Raw genomic sequence first — 23,532 nt, 5'->3', positions numbered from 1 at the left:
TTAGCTCAGTGGCACTGTGCCTGCCTTGCAAGCACACGGTACTTGAGTTCAAAAGTACCACAGAAAATTATTACTGCTATTTACATTTTATCCATCAGGTCCTAGCTCAGGTATCTCCTCTTCTGTGAAGTTTCTTGGTCGCAAATAGCTTGATGTATTTGTTGAGTGCCTTTTGTGTGCCAGAGAGGGTGACAAATGAATTATGAGTCACATTTCTAAAGATGTATGCAAATGTTCCCAATGTTATGTGTGTTAGCATTTATAGCAGGAGATTTTCCATTTAGAAGAATGCTAAACGAAGTTTTCAAATTGAAATATAGAGGGAAATACAACACTGAAAGTTTACCCATGGTGGTGATTGTACAACATATGATCGAAATCTACAGTGAATGTTTAAATTTAAAAATTCATTATGGTAAAAGACACACTGCCATTAATCCCCTTCAGTACACCACCCCCCTTTGAACACACGTATGCCATCATTCTTGCATTCCGAAGCAGTTCTGGAAGTTCACTCTTATGAATGCCTTTATGAAGCGCGATCAGAAATTTGGTGAATGCTGCTGTCTAGTGCCATCCAATGAAAAGGCGCATTTGTAAAAACATTACTGTGTGTCCTCGTCCCCTGATTCACCAGATTCAGCACCATGTGACTTCTGGCTCTTCTGCAAATTCAAAATGAGCATGAAAGAGGCCAGGGTAGCTCAGTGGTGCTATGCCTGCCTCACAAGTGCAACATCCTGAGTTCGGTCCCTGGTACGGGGGTGGGGTGGGGGGATGACTATGGAAGGAAAATGTTTTGAGTCCATTCAGAACATCAAGGGAGCCATGACAGTGCAACTGAAGACACGCAAGAACTTTTCTTCCCCCTAGAGGTTACTGAAGTCAGAAAGGAATGTTGTAGTGTACGCTCATCGAAGGCAGGCCCGTGTGTCTTCATTTGTACGCTGACTTCCTAGTCCAACTAACTTTGTTCTAGTGGGATTGAGGCCAGGGGCTTTTTTTTTTCTCTCACAGGTTCTCGTTATGTCGTTCAGGCTGGCCTTGAATGTACTATATAGCCCAGGCTAGCTTTGAAGTCACAACAGTCCTCCTGCCTTAGCCTTCCCAGTGTTGGGCTTACAAACGTATACCACAGCACCTGGCCCTCAAGGGCTCTTTTAGGCGTGTAAACCTCAAGAAAACGTGCTTACATTTAATTGGACGACAGTATTTCTCATCTGTTTGGAGGTAGTTCTCTTCTTTGGTTCCCTTTGCTTTGGACTCCATTGCATGGAAGTCTTTTCTGTCAGATCTCCTTAGTAAACATTTCTTAGGCATCATAATGTAGGTGTGATGGTGATAACCCAGTGATTTGTCATTTTGCAGGTCATTTTATGCTGTGATGACTTTTCCCCCTGATGCTCCCCTGTGCTCTTCCGCAGGAGACAGCAGTATATTGGGAAGCTCAAGTTTGCCTCCTTGGAATTTTCCCCAGGATCCAAGAAGTTGGTTGTGGCCACAGAGAAGAATGTGATTGCAGCGTTAAATTCTCGTACTGGGGAAATCTGTAAGTGAGCTTGGTAGACTGGTTGACTCCTGGGTGAGAAGGCTGATTATAGTGAATCTGAGTGGCCTGTGGCTTGTAATGCCTGCTGAACTGGTTCCCGAGTTAGGGACATGTGGGCCAAAACATTTCTTTCTTAGTGGATTCTGATGGTTTTTTTGTTTTGTTTTGTTTTTTTAGTCTGTCATCTTGGAGTATTTAATGTTTCTATAACTGGTCTTTGTAGTTTATTCTCTTAGTCCTGCGCATCGTTAAGTACTGTAAGATATTGCCGAGCCAGGTGGTAATGCATGCTTGTAATCCCAACACTCAGGAAGCTGAGACAGGAGAATCACTGCGTCAGCCACGTAGTTCAAGACAGCCTGAACCACACAGCAAGACTTTGTCTTTTTTTTTATTTTTATTTTTTTGTGGTACTGGGGATTGAACTCAGGACCTTGTGCTTCTGAGGCAGGTGGCAGAACCACTGAGCTAAATCCCTGGCCAAGACTTTGCCTTTAAAAAAAAAAAAAGAAAAAGAAAAAGAAAAGAAAAGATATTGCTGCAAAGCACTTTATTCTGTTTTATAGTAAAGGCTCAGATTCCTTGCTCCCTCTTAGATTACCTCTACTAGCTTATTGTTGTTAGGTATTAAAATCATAGAATGGAATTTATAATCACTTTTTCTTATGTATCAGATGGGTTTTGTTAATCTTGTAATTGTTTACATGCCCCGTGGAGTGGTAATGGGGACTGGCGGTATAGAGGCCTCAAATGGGGACATCGTGGCCCCTTCCACCCCTTCCTCTCCTTATTACTCAGTGAATGGGACTGGATCATGGCCTGGTAGCTGTACTCCTCTTCTCTAAATAAAATTGGGTATTGCTGTCCAAACAGAGATCTCTTCAGCCCTCTCCCGGTCTTTTTTGGTCATGGAAACGACAGTGGACATGCCTGCTTTCGTGTCTTTCAGTGTGGCGCCATGTTGACAAAGGCTCGGCAGAAGGGGCTGTGGACGCCATGCTGCTCCACGGACAGGGTAAGCAGAGGCCTCCTGGGTCTCCAGTGGCACGCTTGCATTCTTTGATTCCCTTCTTTGTATGAGGTCTGATAGGAAAAAGGAATGGCTGCTCCTAACAGTGAATGACAGGCACCCTTTAAAGTCTGTTTGCTTCTCTAAGTCGGAGGTGAGGCTGTTCTGGGTGGACTCTAGAGTGAGTTTGGGAAATGACTTCACCGCGGTCTTTTCTCTTCCAGATGCAGTCACTGTGTCTAATGGAGGCCGCATCATGCGCTCCTGGGAGACTAACATTGGGGGCCTCAACTGGGAAATAACCTTGGACAGTGGCAGGTAGGGAAGAAGCTGTGTTCCACTTTGGCTTACTGAAAGGCTTAGCTGGGGCGCGTGTTTGCATGAACAGCAATACTGGGCCTCGTGAGGAGGCAGGGAGCATCCAATGCCTGATCTTGATGTGCTTGCAGTTATGGAGAAAGTGTCTTTCCTCAGCATTTACTGAGCACCGCTTACATGCAGAACTCTGAGCTAGGTGCAGAATTTATTCTTTTTTTTCCTAATTTATTTTATCTTAATTTTTTCTCCTTTTTTTGCATTTTGTTTATATCTGGGTTTCTCATACAAGAGAAATCATGCAATATTTAAGTTTCTATATCTGATTTATTTCACTTAACCTTATGGTCTCAAGGGGCGTTCATTTTCCTACAAATGACTCATTTATCCTTCTTTGTGGCAGAGAAGTATTCTATTTTGTGTAAATAATCACATTTTCTTTTTTCTTTTCTTTTTTTCTTTTTTTGGTTTTTTGAGACAGGGTCTCACTATGTAGTTGAGACTGACCTGGAACTCACTATGCAGCCCAGGCTGGTCTCGAACTCACAGCTCACAGCCATCCTCCTGCCTCAGCTTCCGGAGTGCTGGGATACAGGCATGCGTCACCACGCCCGGCTCTCACGTTTTCTTTACTCGTCTGTTGATGGACACACACAGTTGCTACCAAGATTAAGCTGTTACGAATTGTACCGTTATGAACATGGGTGTGCATGAGTTGCTGTAATACGTCTTTAACTCTTTTGGGAAGCTACACAGAAGGGGAATAGCTGGGCCAATGGTCTGTCTGTCTTCCTTTCCTCCTTCCTTCCTTCCTGTTCTCTGGATATGTGGTTCGGGCTGGCCTTGCACTGGCAGCAGTCCTCCTGCCTCGGCCTCTCACGTGCTGGAATTGACAGTGTCATTCCTGTGCTGAATCACCATAGTGATTATACTAGTTTACTTCCCACTAACAGTGTAAAAGGGTTTCTTTTTCTCCTCCCTATACCCTTGCCAGCAGTTAATTGCTTGATTTCTTTTTTTTTTGGTACCGGGGATTGAACTCGGCCCAACGGCTGAGCTAGATCCCTGGCCCTAATTGCTTGATTTCTTGATGGTGGCTGTTCTTTCTGGAGTAAGATAGAATCTTATTGTTGTTTAATTACGCATTTCTCTAATCGACCCTTTGTACTCCCCTCAGCCACCGCAGGGGATCGACCTCAGGACCTGGGCTTTTGAGGCAGGAGGCAGCACTGAGCTAAATCCCTGGCCCCATTTGTATTTCTTTGGAGAGTGTATGTTCATTTCAGTTGCTTGTTTTTGATTGGATCTTTCAATTTTAGGGGTATCTAATTTTTTTGAGTTCTTAATTCTAGGTATTAGTCTTCTGTTTGAGGGAAAACCTGGCAAAATATTCTTCCCATTCTGTAGCTGCCTCTTCACTCTGTTGGTTGCTTCCTTTGCTATGCAGAAGCTTTTTAATTCGATGTGATCCCATTTGTTGATTCTCTTTTTTTGTGTGTGTGCTGGGATTGAACTCAGGAACTTGGGCTTGTGAAGCAGGTGTGGCCTCACTAAGCTAAATCCCTGGTACCTAGCACCATTTTTTAAAACCCGCATGTATAAGGTTGGTTGAAAATACACCTAGATCATAACTTAAAGTCCTTGCCACAAAATTTAATCTTATGCCATCTTTCCTGCAGTGTTTGTTTTTGGCCTTTGTCAAAAATAAAATGGCTGGATGTGCCCAGGATTTTTTCTGCATGCTCTGTTCCATTGATCCATATGTCAGTTTTTGTGCAAGTACTATGCTGGGGTTTTTTTTTTCTTTCTTTCTTTCTTTTTTTTTTTTTGGTTTTTTGAGACAGGTTATAACCCTGCAATTGAGGAAAAAGTAGGAAAGAACCTCACCTTTCATACTGAGTTGCAGGAGACTCTATAGGACCTTTTGTTTGTTTGTTTTGTTTTATTTTGTTTTGTTTTTTGAGACAGGGTCTCACTATGTAGTTGCGACTGACCTGGAGCTCACTATGTAGCCCAGGCTGGTCTCGAACTCACAGCGATCCTCCTGCCTCAGCCTCCGGAGTGCTGGGATTACAGGCATGCATCACCATGCCCAGCCAACTATACTGTTTTTATCACTGTAGCTTGGTAATGCAACTTGAAATCTGGGAATGTGATGCCTCCTGCTTTTGTCTTGTTTCCCAGGATTGCTTTTGCTTTTCTGGATCTCTTCTGGTTCCATGTACATTTTTTATTGTTTTCTCTAGTTTGGGGAGGGCAGTATTTATTCTTGTACTTGAATGCTTTTTCTTATCCTACTATGTGACCTTTACCATGTTCTTTTTTTTTTAAGACAGTGTCTTGCTATGTAGTTCAGGCTGGTCTTGAACTCACAGTGATCTTCCTGCCTCAGCCTGGGATTATAAGTGTGCACTACCATGCCTGGCTATGTTCTAGGTCTAAGAACATAATATAAAACTTTCCATGTTTTTATTTATTTATTTTTGGTACAGGGGATTGAACTCAGATCCTTGCACTTGCAAGGCAGGTTGCGGAACCGTTGAGCTAGATCCCTGGCCCTCCATATTTTTATTTTTGAGCAACTTGAGTCACTGTTCTATCTTTGTTAAGGTTGTTTAAGTTACAAGGTTATTGGTATTAGCTTATACATCTTATGATGATAATTCACTCAGTAAACACTTGGTTCCCATCCTGTAGGGCATGTGGACATGAGATGGCTCTTATCAGATTCACGGGAGGCGGGTTTGTGGCCCAATGATGACAGCACTGCCTGATGGGTGTAGGATGGAAAGTTGACCTGGTTGTTAAATCTTAGTGGAAGGAAGGAACAGTCCTTCGGAGATTTGAGGGTTCGGGGAGGCTGTGTGGCTGAAAGGTTGAAACGCAGACTCTGAAGTGGGCCAAGTTTGACATCCAGGCACCGTGGCAGTACTGAGACTGTACTGTAGCCTGAGACCTTCACCCCTGTACCTGTGCTCAGTTTCCAGGCACTTGGGCTGGTAGGCTTGCAGGAGTCAGTGAGGTACATCGCGGTCCTGAAGAAGACGACTCTCTCTCTCCATCACCTCTCCAGTGGGCACTTGAAGTGGGTGGAGCATCTCCCAGAAAGGTAAGGCTGGCCCCTCCCATGCGATGGCTGCCCTGTTCTGTTTCCTGGGAGCCCCTCTTTCTCCTTGAAGATCCTGCAGCATTTGCTTGGCCAGGTCTCCCTCATGTTGGTGCTGTGTGTGGTGTGTTGTACTTGCTGGATGTGGACCCCTGTACAAAGGCTGTGGATACACTGGGAGTGTCCTTTGCAGGAGGAAAAAAATACGTATTTGGGGCACTAGAGTTGGTCAAGGATGGGAGCTACTTGCATGCTCATGGGCATGGCATCTGGGCTTTTCAACATCCAGTTCAAGTTAGATTGTGCCTTTCAATCACATTAATAAGTAGAGCAAAGAGAAAGGGAGGGAAGGAGAGGTAAGGGAGGAAGAAAAGAAGGAAGGGAAAGAGGAAAAGAAGAAAGGAAGGGAGGGACTCAAAAAGACTCGATAGGGGCTGAGTGAGGCTTGAGAAGGATTTCAGAGGTCCTGATGATGCACCGAAGCTGGGGAGGAACAAGAGGAAGGAAAGGAAAAGATCTGCTTGGACCATCTGTGGCCATTTTCAAAGTTTAGGGATCAAAAGTTAAATTCCTGTAGGGCCAGGCTGGGAATTGCAGTGTGCCTGACCTACCTCCAGGGGGCAGCCTTACTCAGCTGATGGGCAAGTGGGTAGGCCTGCAGTTGCCACATCTCTAACATAAGGAAAGCTAGAAATCTGATTTTTATGAGTAACCTCAGTTCTAAATGTTGACAGATATTCAAATTAAAAACAAAAGCAAAGCTAAAGTTGTGGCTTAATGGTGCTCTACTGGTGATGCCTAATATGAGTAAGGCCCTGGGTTTGATCCCCAACAGTGCAAAAAACCCCAAAAACAACAACAACAGCAACAAAAACCAGAAACCAAAAGGCTGGACAGTGTGACTCCCCCTCCTATAAACCCAGCTACAGGTAAGTTGGGGCCAGAGGATCACATGTCCAACTTAGACACTGTCTCATAATAAAAAATAAAAAGGGCTGGGGATGTAGCTCAGTGGTACAGCACCCCTGGCTTCAACCCCTAGTATTGAGAAAAACAAAACAAAAGCAAAACCCAGAACTGTGTGAATTAAGCCATACCTGTGTGGGGATTGGAAGTTTGTGATACCCTGCGAAGGCCTGGCAGCCTGATTTTGAAAGATCCTGGAGGATGTTCTTACCCATGGATTACCACTGTGTCCCTTGCTCTCTTCTCCCTCTCTTAGTGACAGTATCCACTACCAAGTGGTGTATTCCTACGGCTCTGGGGTAGTGTGGGCCCTCGGCGTTGTGCCCTTTAGCCACGTGAACGCCGTCAAGTTTAACGTGGAGGATGGAGAGATTGTTCAGCAGGTACGGGATGGATCTGGCTCGGGAGCCTTGTGAGTGGGTAAGGGAGGGATTGTTAGAGTACTTATGTGCACTGGGGCCAGAGCACTTGGCCAGGCAGATCAAAAGTGGTTTACGGTTCCTGATTCTAGTCCCTTGCTGCTGTCTTGTCCACATTGCCATGAATTTTAGGTACTTGTATTTGCATGAAGTGCTCTTCTGTGATGTCTGAAAAATCATATAGATCTGCTCACTGCCCTTAGGTATCTTCTAAGATAACACTATTATAAAGAAGTTATAGAAAACCACATAGTAGACAAACATAGTAAAAAAATTCTTACTTGAAGTATCAGGTACTTGCACTTATCTAGTACATTTTTCTAGTGGCCAGAAAGAGAATCCTGATTTTCTTCCATCTTGGGAGGCTCTTGGGAGGTTGGTGAGGGGTGGGGCAGGAAGAATCCCTTTGGAACCAACTATGAAAACCTTTGAGCTCAGTACTCTCCTGGAATTGTGGTCGTAATGGTACTGGGGGACTGAGCAGGGGCGTAGAAGTCCCTCTGGAACCTCATGTTCTGATGCCATTCCTGCAGGTCAGGGTTTCGACTCCGTGGCTGCAGCGTCTCACTGGAGCCTGTGGCATGGTGGCAGAGGCTGTCTTGGTGTGCCCTGACCCGGGCTCGCGCTCTCTTCACACTTTGGCCCTGGAGACAGAATGGGAACTGCGGCAGATCCCACTGCAGGTGAGAAGCTGCAGCTGCTTCTCCTGGCCTGAGGCATTGCCTGCAGGGCTCAGAAGGGTCAGCACAGTTCCTCTGCGGGTCTTTCTCCTAGTTTTGTGGCTTCTTTCCTTAGCTGTGCCGTCGTAGAGAAAAGCTCAGGCCTCTGGCCAATGTGGTATCAGGGAAATGGACCACTCTTTGCTTTGGAGAAGCTGAATGGGAGCTTCTGGAGCTTTTGCCCTGGTTTAGTTATGTCCCTTGGCAAAGGGGGCAGAGGATGGAAGTGTGGGTGCATCAGTGACTGGTCAACTGCTTTCCCTAATCCTGATCTGTCTTGCCTCTCTCAGTCTCTTGATTTAGACTTTGGAAGTGGATTCCAGCCCCGAGTGCTGCCCACACAGCCTAACCCTGTGGATCCGTCTCGGCCGCAGTTCTTTCTGCAGTTGTCCCCAAGCCACTATGCCCTGCTGCACTACCACCAGGGGACTCTGAGTCTGCTCAGACACTTCCCCCAGGTAACTGTAGGCGGCATGGTTGCTAGGTTGCAGGAGGGTCTGGCCAAGATGTGGATGCTAGGAGGCAATGTTTTTAATCTGGAGACATTTACTTATAGATTGATGTCACCGTTCCATGAGTGGTTCGAGCCGGGTACTGCGATACAGCAGGAATGCAATGCCTCTTTCCTTGAGTGTTACAGAGACCTTTAGAGGAAAACTCTTGCCTCCCTTGGAGATCACAGGAAAATGGGGATATCAGAGCCCTGCTGTGTATACTCAGTGCGGCTTGGAGTTTAGGGTGATCTGTGCCTGTGTTAGAATGGAGACTTCTGTTAGCTGCAGCAGGGACCTCCTGTACTGAGATGTCCTGGCTGTCGTTTCCAAAGTTGGGAGCACTTTGAACTCCAAGGCCAAGAGACCTTCCCAGGAGAGGTGACCATCTGGAAGGCTGCTGGCTAACATAGGCCTCACCTGGGACATTCTGCTTCCCCCCAGACTGCCCTTGTGAGCTTTGCCACTACCGGGGAGAAGACAGTGGCTGCAGTCATGACCTGTCGGAATGAAGTGGTAAGTAGGAGAGCAACAGCGGCATATGGCACTTTGCTTTTGGGAGCCCTGAGTCCGAAGTCTGGGCGTATTTGCCCAGTAAGGTAGAACACGGGCCCAGGAGATTGCTGAGAGATGAGTCCTTTCCCTCCCTCTAGAGCTTTGTGCGTGTCCCTTTTTTCCCAGGAAGGAGACCTCATTTTGGTGACTGGGGAATGACCTTTTGGCTGAATCATCTCTCATTCTTCTCCCTTCACAGAAGCCTAGCAGTTCTGAAGATGGGTCCCTGGGGAGCTTTTTGGAGAAGGCCACTGTACAGGTAGGTGTGGTCTGGGCAGCCAGCCTGGGTCACAGGAGATCCCTGGAGAAAGCTGGAGAGCAGCTGAGGCTAGTGGGTCTCTTCAAGTTCTCCGTCCTGAGTGATGCCTAAGTACTGTGAACTAAATAGCATTTCTTTTCACCCATTTTCCTGGTGAAAGGAGGAGGTACAATCCTTAGAATCGGTTCGTACCCGCGTTTTTCCCTGGGCCTCAGTTTTCCTGTCTCTCTGGGGACCCTGGCCGGCAGAGCTGAGTGGTGTTCTGTGCATTTGCACGGAGGCGGAAGCATGAGGCTCTGGCTGGAGTTTCGCACTTCATTCAGCTGTGGTTTCAGCTTTGGCTTTGGCTTCTGAGCCTCCCTTTCCTCCTGTCCTTGCTCAGGATCTTACCCCTCTTTTAGAAGTCTCTTCTGAACTCTGCTTACTGGTTTCCTTCTGAAACAAGGGTAGTAATTGTCATTGCCTTTGTTTACTCAGGTTCCTCGTTTTTCTCTCAGGATTTAGCTTTCTTTCCTTTTTTCTTTTCCTGTATGCTTATTTCCTTTTCTGGCCCTTCTCTGGGGTACTTGCACTGAGTCTTTGGGCATTGTTTGGGGGAGTCTGGGGATCCCTCTAGTTCAGGGGTCCCCAGCCTTTTTTTGGCACCAGGGACCGACTTCATGGAAGATGGTTTTTCCATAGATGTAGGCAGGGGGAATGATTTTGGTATGATTCAAGTGCCTTACATTTAATGTGTACTTTAATGGATTAGATTTTTTTTTTTTGCTTGGAAATAAATTTTATCACAGATTTTTTTTCACAGTAGTGTTGCAGGTAACATCTAATAAGTTATTCGTGTTTTAAACAGTGCCCCAGTTTTTAAAAAGTGAATAGCAAGGGAAAGTAAGGATCATATATAGCAACCATTCTAGTTAAGACCTAAATTTGCTAAGACTCATGCAAAAAAGCAAGGGAGCACGAACTCAGTACTTACACCTTTAAAAATGACAACAGGAAAAAAATAATATTAAAAAGCTAGCTGGCTTTTTATATTTTTAATTCAAACCCTATGTATTCAGAGAAACTTATGGTGGCAGAGGTGGTTTTCATGATCACTTCTGGTATGGATTCTAGGTGTGTTTGAAAGCTCTGAGGCTTCCACTTTCAGATATGTTTGCCAGAATTGCTGAAACTTAGGTGGAGTTTTGAGTAACTTGCACTTCTACTATAACTCAGTGGTTTTTTTCCTGTAAAAACTGTGATGTCAAAATACTTGAGTGTCTTTGGATTCGGTCACCCTTCCTTGTATGTCCACTTAAAACTCGGTATCTTTTGGCACCTCTTCCTACTTTCTAATGGATTAGAATTTTTACTTTTAGTTTTTAGATTTTTTATTAGATTAGACTTTTTCAGTACTAGGGATCAAACCTTGCACTCGTGAAGCAGGCGCAGTGCCACTGAGCTACATCCCTCGCCCTATATTAGATCTTTTTTTTGGGGGGGGGTACCGGAGATCGAACTCAGGTCCTTGTGCTTGTGAGTCAGGCGGTGAAACCACTGAGCTAAATCCCTGGCCCTAGATTAGATCTTGATAAGAGCTGTGCATCCTAGATCCCTCACATGTGCCATTCACAGTAGGGTCCTTGCTCCTGTGAGAATCTGTTCATAGGCCTGGGATTTAGCTCAGTGGTTCCGCCACCTGCGTTCGATCCCCGGTACCCCCCCAAAAGAAGAATCTACTGCTGCCACTGATCTGATGTGAGGCGGAGCTCAGACAGTGATGGGAGCTACGGGGAGAGTGATGGCGACCACCTCCACTTCCAGATGAAGATTTGCTTGTCTGCCACTCGGCTCCTTCTGTACCTGGTTCCTAAAGGCTGTGGGCCAGTACCAGCCATGGGAACCCCTGCTGTACCTGACCATGCTGTTTATTCCCCTAGGACTCAGTGGCTTGCTTCAATCAGACCTACACAGTTAACCTCTATTTAGTGGAGACGGGTCGACGGCTGCTGGACACCACGATTACGTTCAGCCTGGAGCAGAACGATACTCGACCTGAGCGAGTGAGTCAGAGCATTTGCCTCAGAGTCCATCTTTAGGGCCAGGTCACAGCGTGGATCCTGGATAAAAGCCCTGTGGACATGGGCTCTAGTTCTTCCTGAGCCATCAACTGATCATAAATGATAGGAAAACCAGCTATGGCCTGTGCCCATGTGTCCCCGTGCGCCAGGCACTGTGCTCAGCTTTGGGCTCGTGCACTAATTGATGGAACCTTGTCCCAGTCTTGGGAAGTGGTTGTTACTGACTTGGTTCTGCAAATGTTACCGTGACCCAATGGCGTTGGCCACCCTGTCCAGAGTCACAGCTAGTAAGACATGCTGCTGGGATTCAAGGTCATGGCTGTTCTAACTCTATACACACACTCATAGTCCTACCCAGAGTCTCTTTAGGGTTATTGAGTTGTGTTTCTTAGCCTCTGGGCTCTGGCTTCTTTATCTCTGAAAGGGAAAGTCTAATCCTGGCCTCCTGCTTGTGTTGTGGAGCTGGACTGGGGCTTGGACAGATATCATAATACCATCAGGTACTCAAGTTCCTTCATGGACAGGTCTGAGAGAGTTGAAGACTCTTGTTGTGTTGGCTCAGAAAATATTCCTAATCTTATTGTCATCCAGATAATCGGTGTAGGTCTAGCTGTTAAATAGTGGCATGACCTCTGATAACTGAACACTTTGAATTTTGGGAGCTGGGGCTCTGAAAAGCATCTGGATTCTCACTGACTGTTTGGTTTATAGCTCTACATCCAGGTGTTCTTGAAGAAGGATGACTCAGTGGGCTACCGGGCCTTGGTGCAGACGCAGGACCATCTGCTACTTTTTCTGCAGCAGCTGGGTGAGTGTATCTCATGCGACAACCCCTTTATATTTCAGCCTGCCCCATGTCCTGGTTCTGGGGGTTGCTGGGCAGGCTTCTAGGGAAGCCTCAGGTGGAGTACACTGTGCATTTCTTTTGAGCCACATGTTACCTGCCTTTGAGTAAGTTCTTGGCATTTTTCCCCAAATTTTTTTTTTTTTTTTTTTAGTACCAGGGATCAAACTCAGACAAGACAGGCGGCAGAACCACTGAGCTAAATCCCCAGCCCTTCCTCTAAAATTACTTCTCTATTTTTATTGGTACACGTTTACAGTATGTAATGATGGTATTGTGGGGAGCTGGTACATGTACATATCTGTATTCTTTTTTTTGGTACCAGGGATTGAACTCAGGTCCTTATGCTTGAGAGGCAGGTAGTGAAACCACTGAGCTAAATCCCCGGCCCCATATCTCTGTTCTTCTTGCCTTTCTTCCTTCCCTCCCGAAGTTCTTAGCATTTTAGAATAGGATCTGAACTTTCCTCACCTCACCTATTGATTCTAGCCTCTTGTTCTTTTTTTTTTTAAGGCGGTCTCACTATCTAGTGCAGGCAGGGCAGCCTCAAGTTCACTATGTAGGCCAGGCTGGCCTCGAACTCAGGATGATCCTTCTGCTTCAGCCTCTCAAGTGCTGGGATTATAGGCATGTGCCACCATGCCTGGCCTGTTCTGTTTTCAGTTGAGAACTGATCCCTAAGCCACCTAGCAGAGTCTCTCCAGAAGGTAGGAGAGGCAGGCTGAGCTCTTGTCCACTGATTCCTGCTACAGGGAAGGTGGTGCTGTGGAGCCGTGAGGAGTCCCTGGCAGAGGTGGTGTGCCTGGAGATGGTGGACCTCCCCCTGACTGGGGCACAGGCAGAGCTGGAAGGAGAATTTGGCAAGAAAGCAGGTATCAACCCCCGGGGGCTGGACTGCAAAGCTTCTGGAGGGGCCCCTGTGGGGCTGGGATTGCTCGTTAGACAGAAGAGACGCCCTACGGTGTCCCTGGCTTCTCGGGCTCAACCAGTTTGCAAGTCTCTTCCAAATAAGCCGATGATTTTCTAGTGCATTTGTGTCCCTGTGGTTTATGTCATCATTTTTTCTAGCAGAAGAATGAACTGTGAATCCCTCTAAGGAAAGATACTGAGGAAAAACAAAAAACTCCTTAACTTGGTGGGTGTGCTAATAGCTGTCATTATCTGTAATGAACTGTGAATCCCTCTAAGGAAAGATACTGAGGAAAAACAAAAAACTCCTTAACTTGGTGTGCTAATAGCTGTCATTATCTCAGTGCCTAAAAGTGGTCAGGCACTGTGCTAGGCGTTGTTCACTCATTGCCCCCAAAGCAACAGCCATGTGTGCCTTGGGAGACATGACTGTATTGATCTGTTAATTCTAGAAATAGCCAGGGCACTCTGAAGCCAGTCACAGTCCCAATTCCCTGATGAACTGTATTCACTCCACTCTGAATCCATCCTTCCTCCCCCTGGCCTCTCCATCCAGCCACCCAGCAGGTAGTTGAGGGCCTGCCTGGGCCGGGAACCTTGCTAGCATTGCACATTTTCTTAAGCCAAGGATTAATTTGACTTTACTATTTGTTTCTGCTGCCTGGATCCAGCAATTCAAGGTAAAGCCTGCTTCTTGCTGCCTTGTTGCTCGTTGGCTGTCCACATGACTAGCATTTGGTTGTTTTTCTGACTCGAGGTACATACCACACACGTGTGAATTGCTCTGCTTTTGACTTGTCCCCTGTGCTGGTCACTTATCTTCCTTGAGCTGAAGTTGATGGAAAATAGATGAGCAAAAGAACTGCTTTTTAGTGAGCACTTAGCCTGCCCTAGGCACCCTGCTCAACCCTCTATGTACGTCATGTAATCTGATCTTTGTATTAGCCCTCTGGGTTAAGTGTCCTTTTACAGATGAAGAAAACAGAGGCATCGAGGTTAATTGTATTTCTCAGGGTGACACAGTAGCAAGGAGTGGAGCTGGGATTTTAACCCAGGGCTGCAGACTCCAGAGAGCCTGCTCCTTTTGCCATATTACCTTGTGTCTGTCCCCAAGTCTCTGGAGATGGAAATCTGGAGGGTGTTGGCCTAGTTGATGGAGTCAGGGACGGAGGGAATGATGACCCTGTGAATGGGTTGCAGGTAGGTCTTTCGGGTACAGATTACAGCTGGCAAAGTAGGCATGAAACAGTGAGAAGCAGAAGCACTCCTTTGTGGTACGCGTGTCCCTGTACCCCATACTCATACCCTCCTGGCTTTGTTGTGGCACCCAGAAGCCTTCCCTTGCCATGCTGGATGTGGGGCTGTGGCGGTGACATTCACAGCATGGCTGCATCCTGTATGGCCAGTCTTTGACCTCTTAGTCTCCCTGTCCTAAAGATTCCAGTCGAGCGAAGTCCTAAGTGCCAGGTAAGGGGTTTTGGAAGCTTGTGCATGGTCATACCTCAGTTTGGGACTGTCAACAGCAGACAGACTACCTCTGGGGCTTTGGGCCTGGAGTATAAGTTACCAAAATGCTCTTCAGGAGAGGGACACGTCTCTCCTTGGGAAAAGCGTGCGCCTTCTTGCTGGACACCCAGTCTGATGCAGAATGCATTACCATTTCCTGACACCAGACGGCCTGCTGGGGATGTTCCTAAAACGCCTCTCGTCTCAGCTCATCCTACTGCAAGCGTGGACTTCCCACCTCTGGAAAATGTTCTACGATGCTCGGAAGCCCCGAAGTCAAATTAAGAACGAGATCAACATTGACACCCTGGCCAGGGATGAATTCAACCTGCAGAAGATGATGGTGATGGTAACAGCCTCGGGCAAGGTATGGCTATAAGCCCCAGGTCCCCAACCTTCTGAAGTTCAGGGGTGGGAAATAAAAAACTTGGTAGCGGGTAGTAGTGCTGGTTCTAGTTTGTGAAGATAGAATCAGTTCTTTGGCTTTTCTTTCTAGTCATGAGCCAACCCTTTGTTTTATGTTGCAGCTTTTTGGCATTGAGAGCAGCTCTGGCACCATTCTGTGGAAACAGTACCTACCCAGTGTCAAGCCAGATTCCTCCTTTAAGCTGATGGTCCAGAGAACTACTGCTCACTTCCCCCACCCCCCACAGTGCACACTCTTGATAAAGGACAAGGTAAGGCCTTCGTCTCTGACCTGTGCAGTTCACATTTCTCCCAGACCTGTGGAATTATGTGAGTCCCTGAGGAACATCCATGGGTTAGGACTCTTTCTCCCAGTTTCTTGCCTGGGTGGAGGAGCTATCCAGTGCTAACGTGGAGTTGATCAAAAGCAGGTTTCACTTCAGCCAGCTTTCTTTCCAGTCAGAGGCTGTTGTTGGTAGTTGAGTGGCTCTTTTATTTTTCTCTAGGAAGAGAGGGCAGCACACAAAACTATATTCTTGCTTCTCAGAATTAGAATGGCTTTTGTGGATCCATTCTAATATTACTACGGAGGGGCCTTGGTAGACACTCTTCTGGAAGGGCCGTTTTGGAGTTACTGAATTGTACTTGACCTGTTTACTTATTTGCAGTTTTGGGGAGTGAACCCAGGGCCTTTGCACTGAGCTACATCTCTAGCCCTTTTTATTTTTTATTGTGAGGCAAGGTCTTACTAAGTTGCTCAGACTGAGTTGAACTTGTGCTCCTCCTGCCTCAGCTTCCCAAAGTGCTGGGATTACAGATGTACACCGTCATGCCTATTCTTACACATTGGCACGACCAGTTCTTGGTTAGGTTTGGAGCCAGAGTTGGTTTGACTATTCACCTGCAGCCAACATCTTAATTTTTCCGTAAAGAGGGCAAAAATAGGGAATTCCTCCCATTTGAGCTGAAGTCTCAGGTTTTGTGGTTTACTCTTAAGACTGGTGTTCTTTCTGTGTTTGCCTGCCCGTTTTAGGAAACAGGAATGAGTTCTCTGTACGTCTTCAATCCCATTTTTGGGAAGTGGAGTCAGGTAGCCCCCCCGGTGCTGAAGCGCCGTGTCTTGCAGTCCTTGCTTCTCCCAGTCATGGATCAAGACTATGCCAAGGTCTTGCTGTTGATAGACGATGAGTACAAGGTACTGTGTCTTCGGAAGGGTGGAGACCTTCAGGCAGAGGTGGGCAGGGATGGGTGGTCAGTCAGGTGGCGGAGCAGAGGCGGAGTGTGGACCGCAGCAGCACGTGTGTGCTCTGGCCCAACCCCAGATGCCTGCCGTGGCTGCCCTTGTGAGCACTCGGGCTCTTCACAGACCTCAATTGAAGCCCTAATTCTTGGAGTCCGTTAGACTGTACTTCCGTTGAGATTTGCTGGTTTATTCTTAGAGGACTCTGACGGGGAGTCCTGGGAAACCAAGCTCAGCGAGTCATGGACTTTGCTTTAACCCTGCTCTTGGGTTTTCTGGGTTTTTAAGGTCACAGCTTTCCCAGCCACTCGGAATGTCTTGCGACAGCTGCATGAGCTTGCCCCATCCATCTTCTTCTATTTGGTGGATGCAGAGCAGGGGCGGCTAAGTGGATATCGGCTTCGAAAGGTAGGTGTGGGGAGAGACCCAGTTTTTATTAGAGTAAAGTGCACAATCGTGAGGTTCAGTAAACCTTCACGGAGCTGCACACTCGTGCCCGTGGCAGTCCGATCAGGAAGCAGAGCACCACTGGCACCGCAGAAGGCTCCGGGCCGCTATCCTGAAGGGTACCGTTCATTTCTGTCGCGTGCACATAGAATGTGGTGAACAGTTAGTGCATATTGATTTCCTGTTCTGACAGAACGATTTAGGAAACATTTCAGGGTCACCATTGGCCATGGTGTACGGGGGCGCTAGATTTTATTTATAAATGGTAAGTTTTCCTTGGATCCTTCCTCCTCAGATAAACAAAGGGATACTGTTGAACATTTTCCTGCCTTGCTGGTTTTAGTATCTTTCTTAATCAAACAGAGAGTTCTAAGCTTCTTCATAAGCCAGAGCTGTACTGTTGTTTTCCGAACAGTCCTGGTCTTATTCCTTCTGGCACAAGGCCTCAGATGCTGAGCTGCTGGACACGTCACTACAGCTGTCTCTGGCCTAGGTATGCCCTCCTGTTCACAGTGCTTCTGGCCTCGCCCTAGGACCTCAGCACTGAACTGAGCTGGGAGCTGACCATCCCCCTGGAGGTGCAGCGGATCGTCAGGGTGAAGGGGAAGCGCAGCAGCGAGCACGTCCACTCCCAGGGCCGGGTGATGGGGGACCGCAGTGTGCTCTACAAGGTATCGCGCTGCTGTCTCGCACAGAGCAATTAGGGTTTGGTAGATACGTGATCGTGGGCAAGCCATTTAATCCCCTGGAACCTTAATTTATTGTCTGTAAAGTGGACTTTTTTTTTCCTTGGTTGTGGTGGGGACTGAACCCAGGGGCTTCCTCACGTTAGGCAAGTGCTCTGCCACTGAGCTACACCCTCATCCTGGGCATAATGCCCTCCTGTTGGATAGTTGTTGGAATGATCACAGGAAATACTCATGCTTAGCCCAGTGCCTGGTATGTGTATGGTAACTACCTGATAGGCGTTATACTTAGGAGTGGGTAGAAGTCGTGCCAGTATACCCTTCTGGGGTTGAACGTTAGTCATTCTGTCAGAAACTCCATCTTGGCCTGGGGATGTATTGACAGAGCATTTGCTTAGTGTGCACAAGGCCCTCCCTCAGGTTTTTTGTGTTTTGGGGTTTTTTTTTTTGGTACTGGGGATCGAACTCGGGACCTTGCCCTTACAAGGCAGGCAGCGGCGGCACCGCTGAGCTGAATTCCTGGCCTGGCCCTCCCTCAGCTTGATCCCCAGCACTACAAAGAAAAACAACAAAAAAAAAGATTCCAGGTCTGTGGTCCAGCACTCAAGTTAGTGGTGAAGGGAGGGAAACAGGTGACTACTGGGCTGCCTAGGAGAGAATGCAGTTGTGGTTGGAATGAGCATTAATTACTGACGGCAGAAACTGTGTGGAGAGTGGGGTACAGGGTAGGGCAGTGAGGCCGTGGGAGTGGACAGGGAGCACAGAGCGGCACCGAGTTGGGCTGTCAGGTTCAGACTTGGCCCTGCGCTGGCCTAGCTCGCTCTTCACTACCAGTGGTTTACTTGGGCCACCTACATCTCCATTTTCACCAATATAATGGGGACAACGCCACTCACTTCCATAGACTGATTTGAAGATGAAGGCGAACATGTGAAGTGAGTAGAGTATCGCCTGCCACGTAGGTAACATCACCTGTGTACGTGAATTCTTCATTGATGAGCAACTTCCATGTGGTAGCAGTTAATTTTAGCTTATTTAGAATGACCTAAATAATACAAATTCGAAAGTACGTTTCCAGCTGGAGGATGAGGTTCAGCGGTAGAGTGCTTGAGGCCCTGAGTTAGATCTCTAGCACCATGGACCGAAAAACAGTACAAAGCAATAGAAATTTTTTTTTTTTGTACTGGGGATCGAACTCAGAACCTTGTGTTTGCAAGGCAGGCAGCAGCACCACTGAGCTACACTACATCCCCGGCCCTAAAGTTTTTTTAAAGTTTTAAAAACTTTGGGCCAAGGATGTAGCTCAGTGGTGCTGCACCTGCCTGGCAAGTGCAAGGTCTTGAGTTCAATTTCTGGTACAGGGGTGTTAAAATTTTTTAAAAGTTCATATTGTACTAGAAGATATACTAACATGGCACATATACAAATCACACACGTGATCACATTTAAAAAAATCCTGATTAAAAAAAACAGGGCCGGGGATTTAGCTCAGTGGTTCTGCTGCCTGCCTCCAAGCGCAAGGAGACCCGAGTTCGATCCCCGGTACAAAAAAAAAAAACAAACACATTCATTATGCAAATACTCTAGGTTATTCTTTTCAATTAAACTTTTTTGTTCTGATTGCAGAAGTAGAGAAAAACTGTAGTAGCTGGATGTGGTGACACATACCTGTAATCTCAGCACTCAGGAAGCTGAGGCAGGATTGCTGTTAAGTTCAAGGCCAACCATCCTTGGCTACATAATTCAAAGCCAGTCTGAGATGGTGTCATGAAAACAATATAAACCAAAAAAAAAAAAAAAAAAAAAAAAAAACAGAAAAGTTGTGAATATAATGCATGGAATTCTCTATCCCTTTTCCTAGTTTGCCTGCACAGTCATTTGTCTAAACTAGGAAACCAACATCAGCACATGACTCTTAACTAAATTCCAGACTTATTTAGGTTTCACCCGATTTTTCACTGATGCCATTACTTTAGTCTGTGATCACACATTGCATTTAGCTGTCTGGGCTCTTTAGTCTCCTGTAGTCTGAGACAGGTTTTTAGTCTCCCCTTGTTTTTCATGACCTTGACAGTTTGAAGATAGTTTGAAGACGATGAGGTGTTTTGTGGAATGTTTCTCAATTTTGGTTGGTCTGATGTTTTCCCATGGTTAGACTATGGTTATGGACTTCTGGAAGGAAGGCCACAGAAGTAAAGAAGGAAGTCCTAATTGGATGTGACATGATCTAAACATGATCTTTTTAGGTACTGGAATACATCAGTGAACAAAACAGGCAAAACTTCTGTCTCCTGAAGCTATCCCTGTTGTTGGGAGAGGCTAATAATGAAAACAATAAACGCAGATTACCAACCTGGGCTATGTAGTGAGTTGAAGGCCAGTCTATCTCAAAAAATAAACAAAATGGGCCGGGGATTTAGCTCAGCAGTTCAGTGGCCTGCCTTGCAAGCACAAGGACCCAAGTTCGATCCCCGGTAAAAAAAAAAAAAAAATGCAGATTACATAGTCACCAAGCAGGAGTCCGGTTTGGTAGGAAAAAATAAAGCCTGAGCAAGGGAAAGAGAGAGCAGAACTGAAGAACTGGGGAGGGGATGCAGTTTACAACTGGTGGCTAAGGAGGGCTTCGCTGAGAAAGTGCCCGTGATGTGAAGGCTTGCGGTGCGGAAGTGGGCTCCGGGTACCTGGGGGAAGAGCCTTTGGGACGGAGAAGCCGGAGCTGCCTGGGCCTCAGAGAGACAGCAAGGAGGGCCGTGTGGTGGGAGCTGGGTGAGTGACTGCGGAGGGAATGGGCTGCTGAGGGCAGAAGCCAGGGACTGGAGCACTCTGGCCGTCGTGCTGGCCTTGCCTCGGAGCGCGAGGAAGATCCCAGTCACTGGGAAGTTCTGAGCAGAGAAGTGATGTAAATGGCTGAGGTTTAGCCTTTGAGGTTCGTCTGGCCTTGACTTCATGTGCCCAAGGAAGAGAGCAGGAAGGCCAGTGAGGCCACTGAAGTCGTGCAGGCCAGGTGATATGGCTGGAACTAGATTGGTGGTGTGGAGCTGGTGGGGGTCAGGTTCTGGATACTTTGAAGGTAGACCCAGTGGTGCCCCTCCTCCCGCCATGGACTGGGGGCGAGGAAAGGGTCAAGAATAACGCAGACCTGTCATTTTGTGGCACAGACACAGGGACTTGCCACTGAATAGGTGGAAAGCCTGAGGCAGGCTGAGGCACTGGAAGTCTGGCATATCTGAGGGAGGGACCCAAATGGCAGGGCTGTAGCTTGCCTACATCATTTTGGTGCTGCCCGCACCCCTAGGTACTGGTAGAACCATGCAGTTTGCTAAGGTCACCAGAAGGTGGGTATAGATAGAAATGCCGGGGCCAGTCGGGAACTGGCACATGCCTGAAATCCCAGCACTCTGAGACACTGAAGCAGGAGGATCACAAGTTTGAGCCCATAGTCTGAGACCTTGTCTCAAAAAAAAAAAAAAAAAAAAAAAAAAAAAAATTAAAAAAAGGGCTTGGGATGTAGCTTAGAATAAAGACCCTGGATTCAGTCATTCAATCTCCACTACTGCAAAGTAATAAAATAAAAAGAAAAATGCTCAGTGTCCAAGTGCTGCCTAGCACGTTCTGTCATGAAGAGATACAGACGGGGGAGGTGTGGAGGACCCTCCAGAGATGGAGGATAGGCCTGTAAGTCTAGAGGGAAACCCGGGGCCGCTACCCTGGAAGCCAGGTGCAGAAAGTGTTCCCTAAAAGTGTGCGCCCGCGTCACATGGTGCTCGTAGGTCTGGTAAGATGGGGATCAGTGCTCATCCTCCAGAGTTAGGCAGGGGGAAGACACAGCTGACCATGGAAGATTGGTTCTGGCGGAGAGAAGTGACATGGCTGGAGCTGTGTCCTTAGGTCCTGGGTGGCCATGTGCTAACTTTGGGACTTGAGCAGCTGCCTCACTGCTCTGATTTCCTCATCGCAGGATGTGGATATTAACCGCCTCTTTACATGGTTTTGGGAAGGGAGTAAGGCACCTATTGCGCTCCCCAGGCCCCTGGGACATAACCTAGTACGGGGATGGGAAATTACGCAGGAAGCGCTTCTGACCAGAAGCCCTGGTTCCTCTGCTAGGCCAGTGAGCTCCAGGTTGGCCTCAGGCCCCAGGCTCACAGTGGAGCCAAGTATGAAGGAATTTTTCTCTCACCAGAGCCTGAACCCCAACCTGCTGGCCGTGGTAACAGAGAGCACGGACGGTCACCACGAGCGCACCTTTATCGGTGTCTTCCTCATTGATGGAGTCACGGGGCGCATCATCCACTCCTCGGTGCAGAAGAAAGCCAAGGGCCCTGTCCACATCGTGCACTCAGAGAACTGGGTGGTGGTAAGGAGTCTGTTCTGAGGAGGCCTCCCAGTTTAAATCCTTTCCAGAAACCCAGGTGCTGCTTTTGTGTTTTCATCGGATCCCAAACCTGGGGGGCAGCATAGGGTCTGGTTAAGGGGTGAGGCCCCAAAATCAGATTGTGTAGGTTTGATCTCAGCTCTTCCTATTCCTGACTGTCCAAACTTGAAGCAGTTATGTGAGCTCTCTGAGCTGCATCATTGGTGAAATAGAGATAATAATAGTAATGCCAGTCTAGCCTAGAGCAATGCCTGGCACTTGGTAGACATGCAGAGGTTAGCTGTTAGGACTTCTAAGAATATTGAGAATTCCTGTGTCACATGGCAAACTTTGGGCAGCCTAGACAAAACTACCTGGAATGTTAGTAAACCCAGGAAAGAGGAAGGAAATCGGCGTCAACATGGTTCTGTACCTCCCTGAATCTGTAGTCAACGTGCAAGGTGCCTTCCAGTGCAAACTCCCCGTTCTGGTTGAACCTGAGCTACCTCCCTGTCTCCCTGCAGTACCAGTACTGGAACACCAAGGCTCGGCGCAATGAGTTCACAGCCTTGGAGCTCTACGAGGGGACCGAGCAGTACAATGCCACCGCCTTCAGCTCTCTGGACCGCCCACAGCTTCCCCAGGTCCTACAGCAGTCCTACATCTTCCCCTCTTCCGTCAGTGCCATGGAAGCCACCATCACTGAGCGGGGCATCACCAGCCGACACCTGCTGAGTGAGTGTTGGGAGGAGGGCTCTGGGGTGACCAGGTTCCCTCAGCAGTGACCCTGAAGGGCAGGGGCCATGTTGCCAGCAGAGCCATTTGAGTACCCGTGGGGAAAGGCTGGTGAGGAAGGCTCTGTTGGCGTGGGGAAAGTCTCTTCATCAGCTTTGCCTCCTTTGAAGATGACCACTTTCTCGTAGTTGTCAGTTCTGATGAATTGCTTCCATTCCTTGGTGTACTCTCCTTGCTCTCAGAAAATTGATCCTTGCTACTATTCTTGTTTTTTAAAGAAAGACTGAGTCCTATTTTATTTAATGACAACTTTATCAAACAATACTTACATTTACCTTTGGGAATTGGAACAGATACATATTGCATCTGAATCACTTTTCTCCTCCCCCGTATTCTGTATATAGTCTGTACTGACCTGTGTAGAAACTGGCAAAATCTCATCCTGCATAGTTTAAGTTTAGGACTCAGAGAGCATGTCTAACAGTCTCCTTGCCTACTTGATATTAGTAAAAACGTGTGGGCCTCTTTGCTGTGACAGACACTTGTCATCACTGTTGTTATCAAAATATGAGGAGAACAGCCCTCTCGGCAGCTTGGATTGCTGTCACTGACATCATGCTGCCTAGTGCTGCTGGTCCGCTGCCCTCCACATTCACACTGCCCCAATGGGGTTCACTGCCTGAATTTGCTTCATGGGGGACTTGCTTTGCCAGAGCAGTATTACTGGGGGGAAGAGGGGCATGTGGAGATCCGGAAATGTGCTTTCCACGCTCTGTTCTTTCATTGTTACCTATAGCTCAAGGGTTTAAAACATTTTTAAATTTTTTGTTAGTACATATTTGCAGTACACAACAACATATTTGCACATGTACCTAATATACCTTAATTCTTTTTTTTCCCTGTATCTTGAGTCTTAAACCCTTTTTTTTTTTTTTTTTTTTTTTTTTTTTTTTTTTTT

General features: G+C 47.2%; 1 protein-coding gene across 2 annotated transcripts in view; it reads left to right on the top strand.

The window, feature by feature from the left end:
- The window catches only part of Emc1 (ER membrane protein complex subunit 1), a 30,020-nt gene that overhangs the window by 939 nt on the left and 5,549 nt on the right, over positions 1-23,532 (top strand). The window contains exons 2-21 of one of the 2 annotated variants that reach the window (XM_010614221.2): positions 1,425-1,549; positions 2,499-2,564; positions 2,783-2,876; positions 5,854-5,982; positions 7,202-7,328; positions 7,898-8,047; positions 8,374-8,541; positions 9,019-9,090; positions 9,329-9,388; positions 11,308-11,430; positions 12,160-12,256; positions 13,045-13,164; positions 13,873-13,881; positions 14,875-15,074; positions 15,235-15,384; positions 16,146-16,307; positions 16,641-16,760; positions 17,333-17,470; positions 21,669-21,842; positions 22,364-22,574. In XM_010614221.2, coding sequence (XP_010612523.1) covers positions 1,425-1,549; positions 2,499-2,564; positions 2,783-2,876; positions 5,854-5,982; positions 7,202-7,328; positions 7,898-8,047; positions 8,374-8,541; positions 9,019-9,090; positions 9,329-9,388; positions 11,308-11,430; positions 12,160-12,256; positions 13,045-13,164; positions 13,873-13,881; positions 14,875-15,074; positions 15,235-15,384; positions 16,146-16,307; positions 16,641-16,760; positions 17,333-17,470; positions 21,669-21,842; positions 22,364-22,574 — 2,495 coding nt within the window. The remainder of the gene's footprint in view (positions 1-1,424; positions 1,550-2,498; positions 2,565-2,782; positions 2,877-5,853; positions 5,983-7,201; positions 7,329-7,897; positions 8,048-8,373; positions 8,542-9,018; positions 9,091-9,328; positions 9,389-11,307; positions 11,431-12,159; positions 12,257-13,044; positions 13,165-13,872; positions 13,882-14,874; positions 15,075-15,234; positions 15,385-16,145; positions 16,308-16,640; positions 16,761-17,332; positions 17,471-21,668; positions 21,843-22,363; positions 22,575-23,532) is intronic. The other variant, XM_010614222.2, reaches the window with a different exon arrangement.

Source organism: Fukomys damarensis, unplaced genomic scaffold (genome assembly GCF_012274545.1).
Source record: "Fukomys damarensis isolate Sample0158 unplaced genomic scaffold, DMR_v1.0_HiC HiC_scaffold_23, whole genome shotgun sequence".
Lineage (NCBI taxonomy): Eukaryota > Metazoa > Chordata > Mammalia > Rodentia > Bathyergidae > Fukomys > Fukomys damarensis.
The sequence above is the reverse complement of the archived record's forward strand: the minus strand, read 5'-3'. Positions and strand labels throughout refer to the sequence as shown.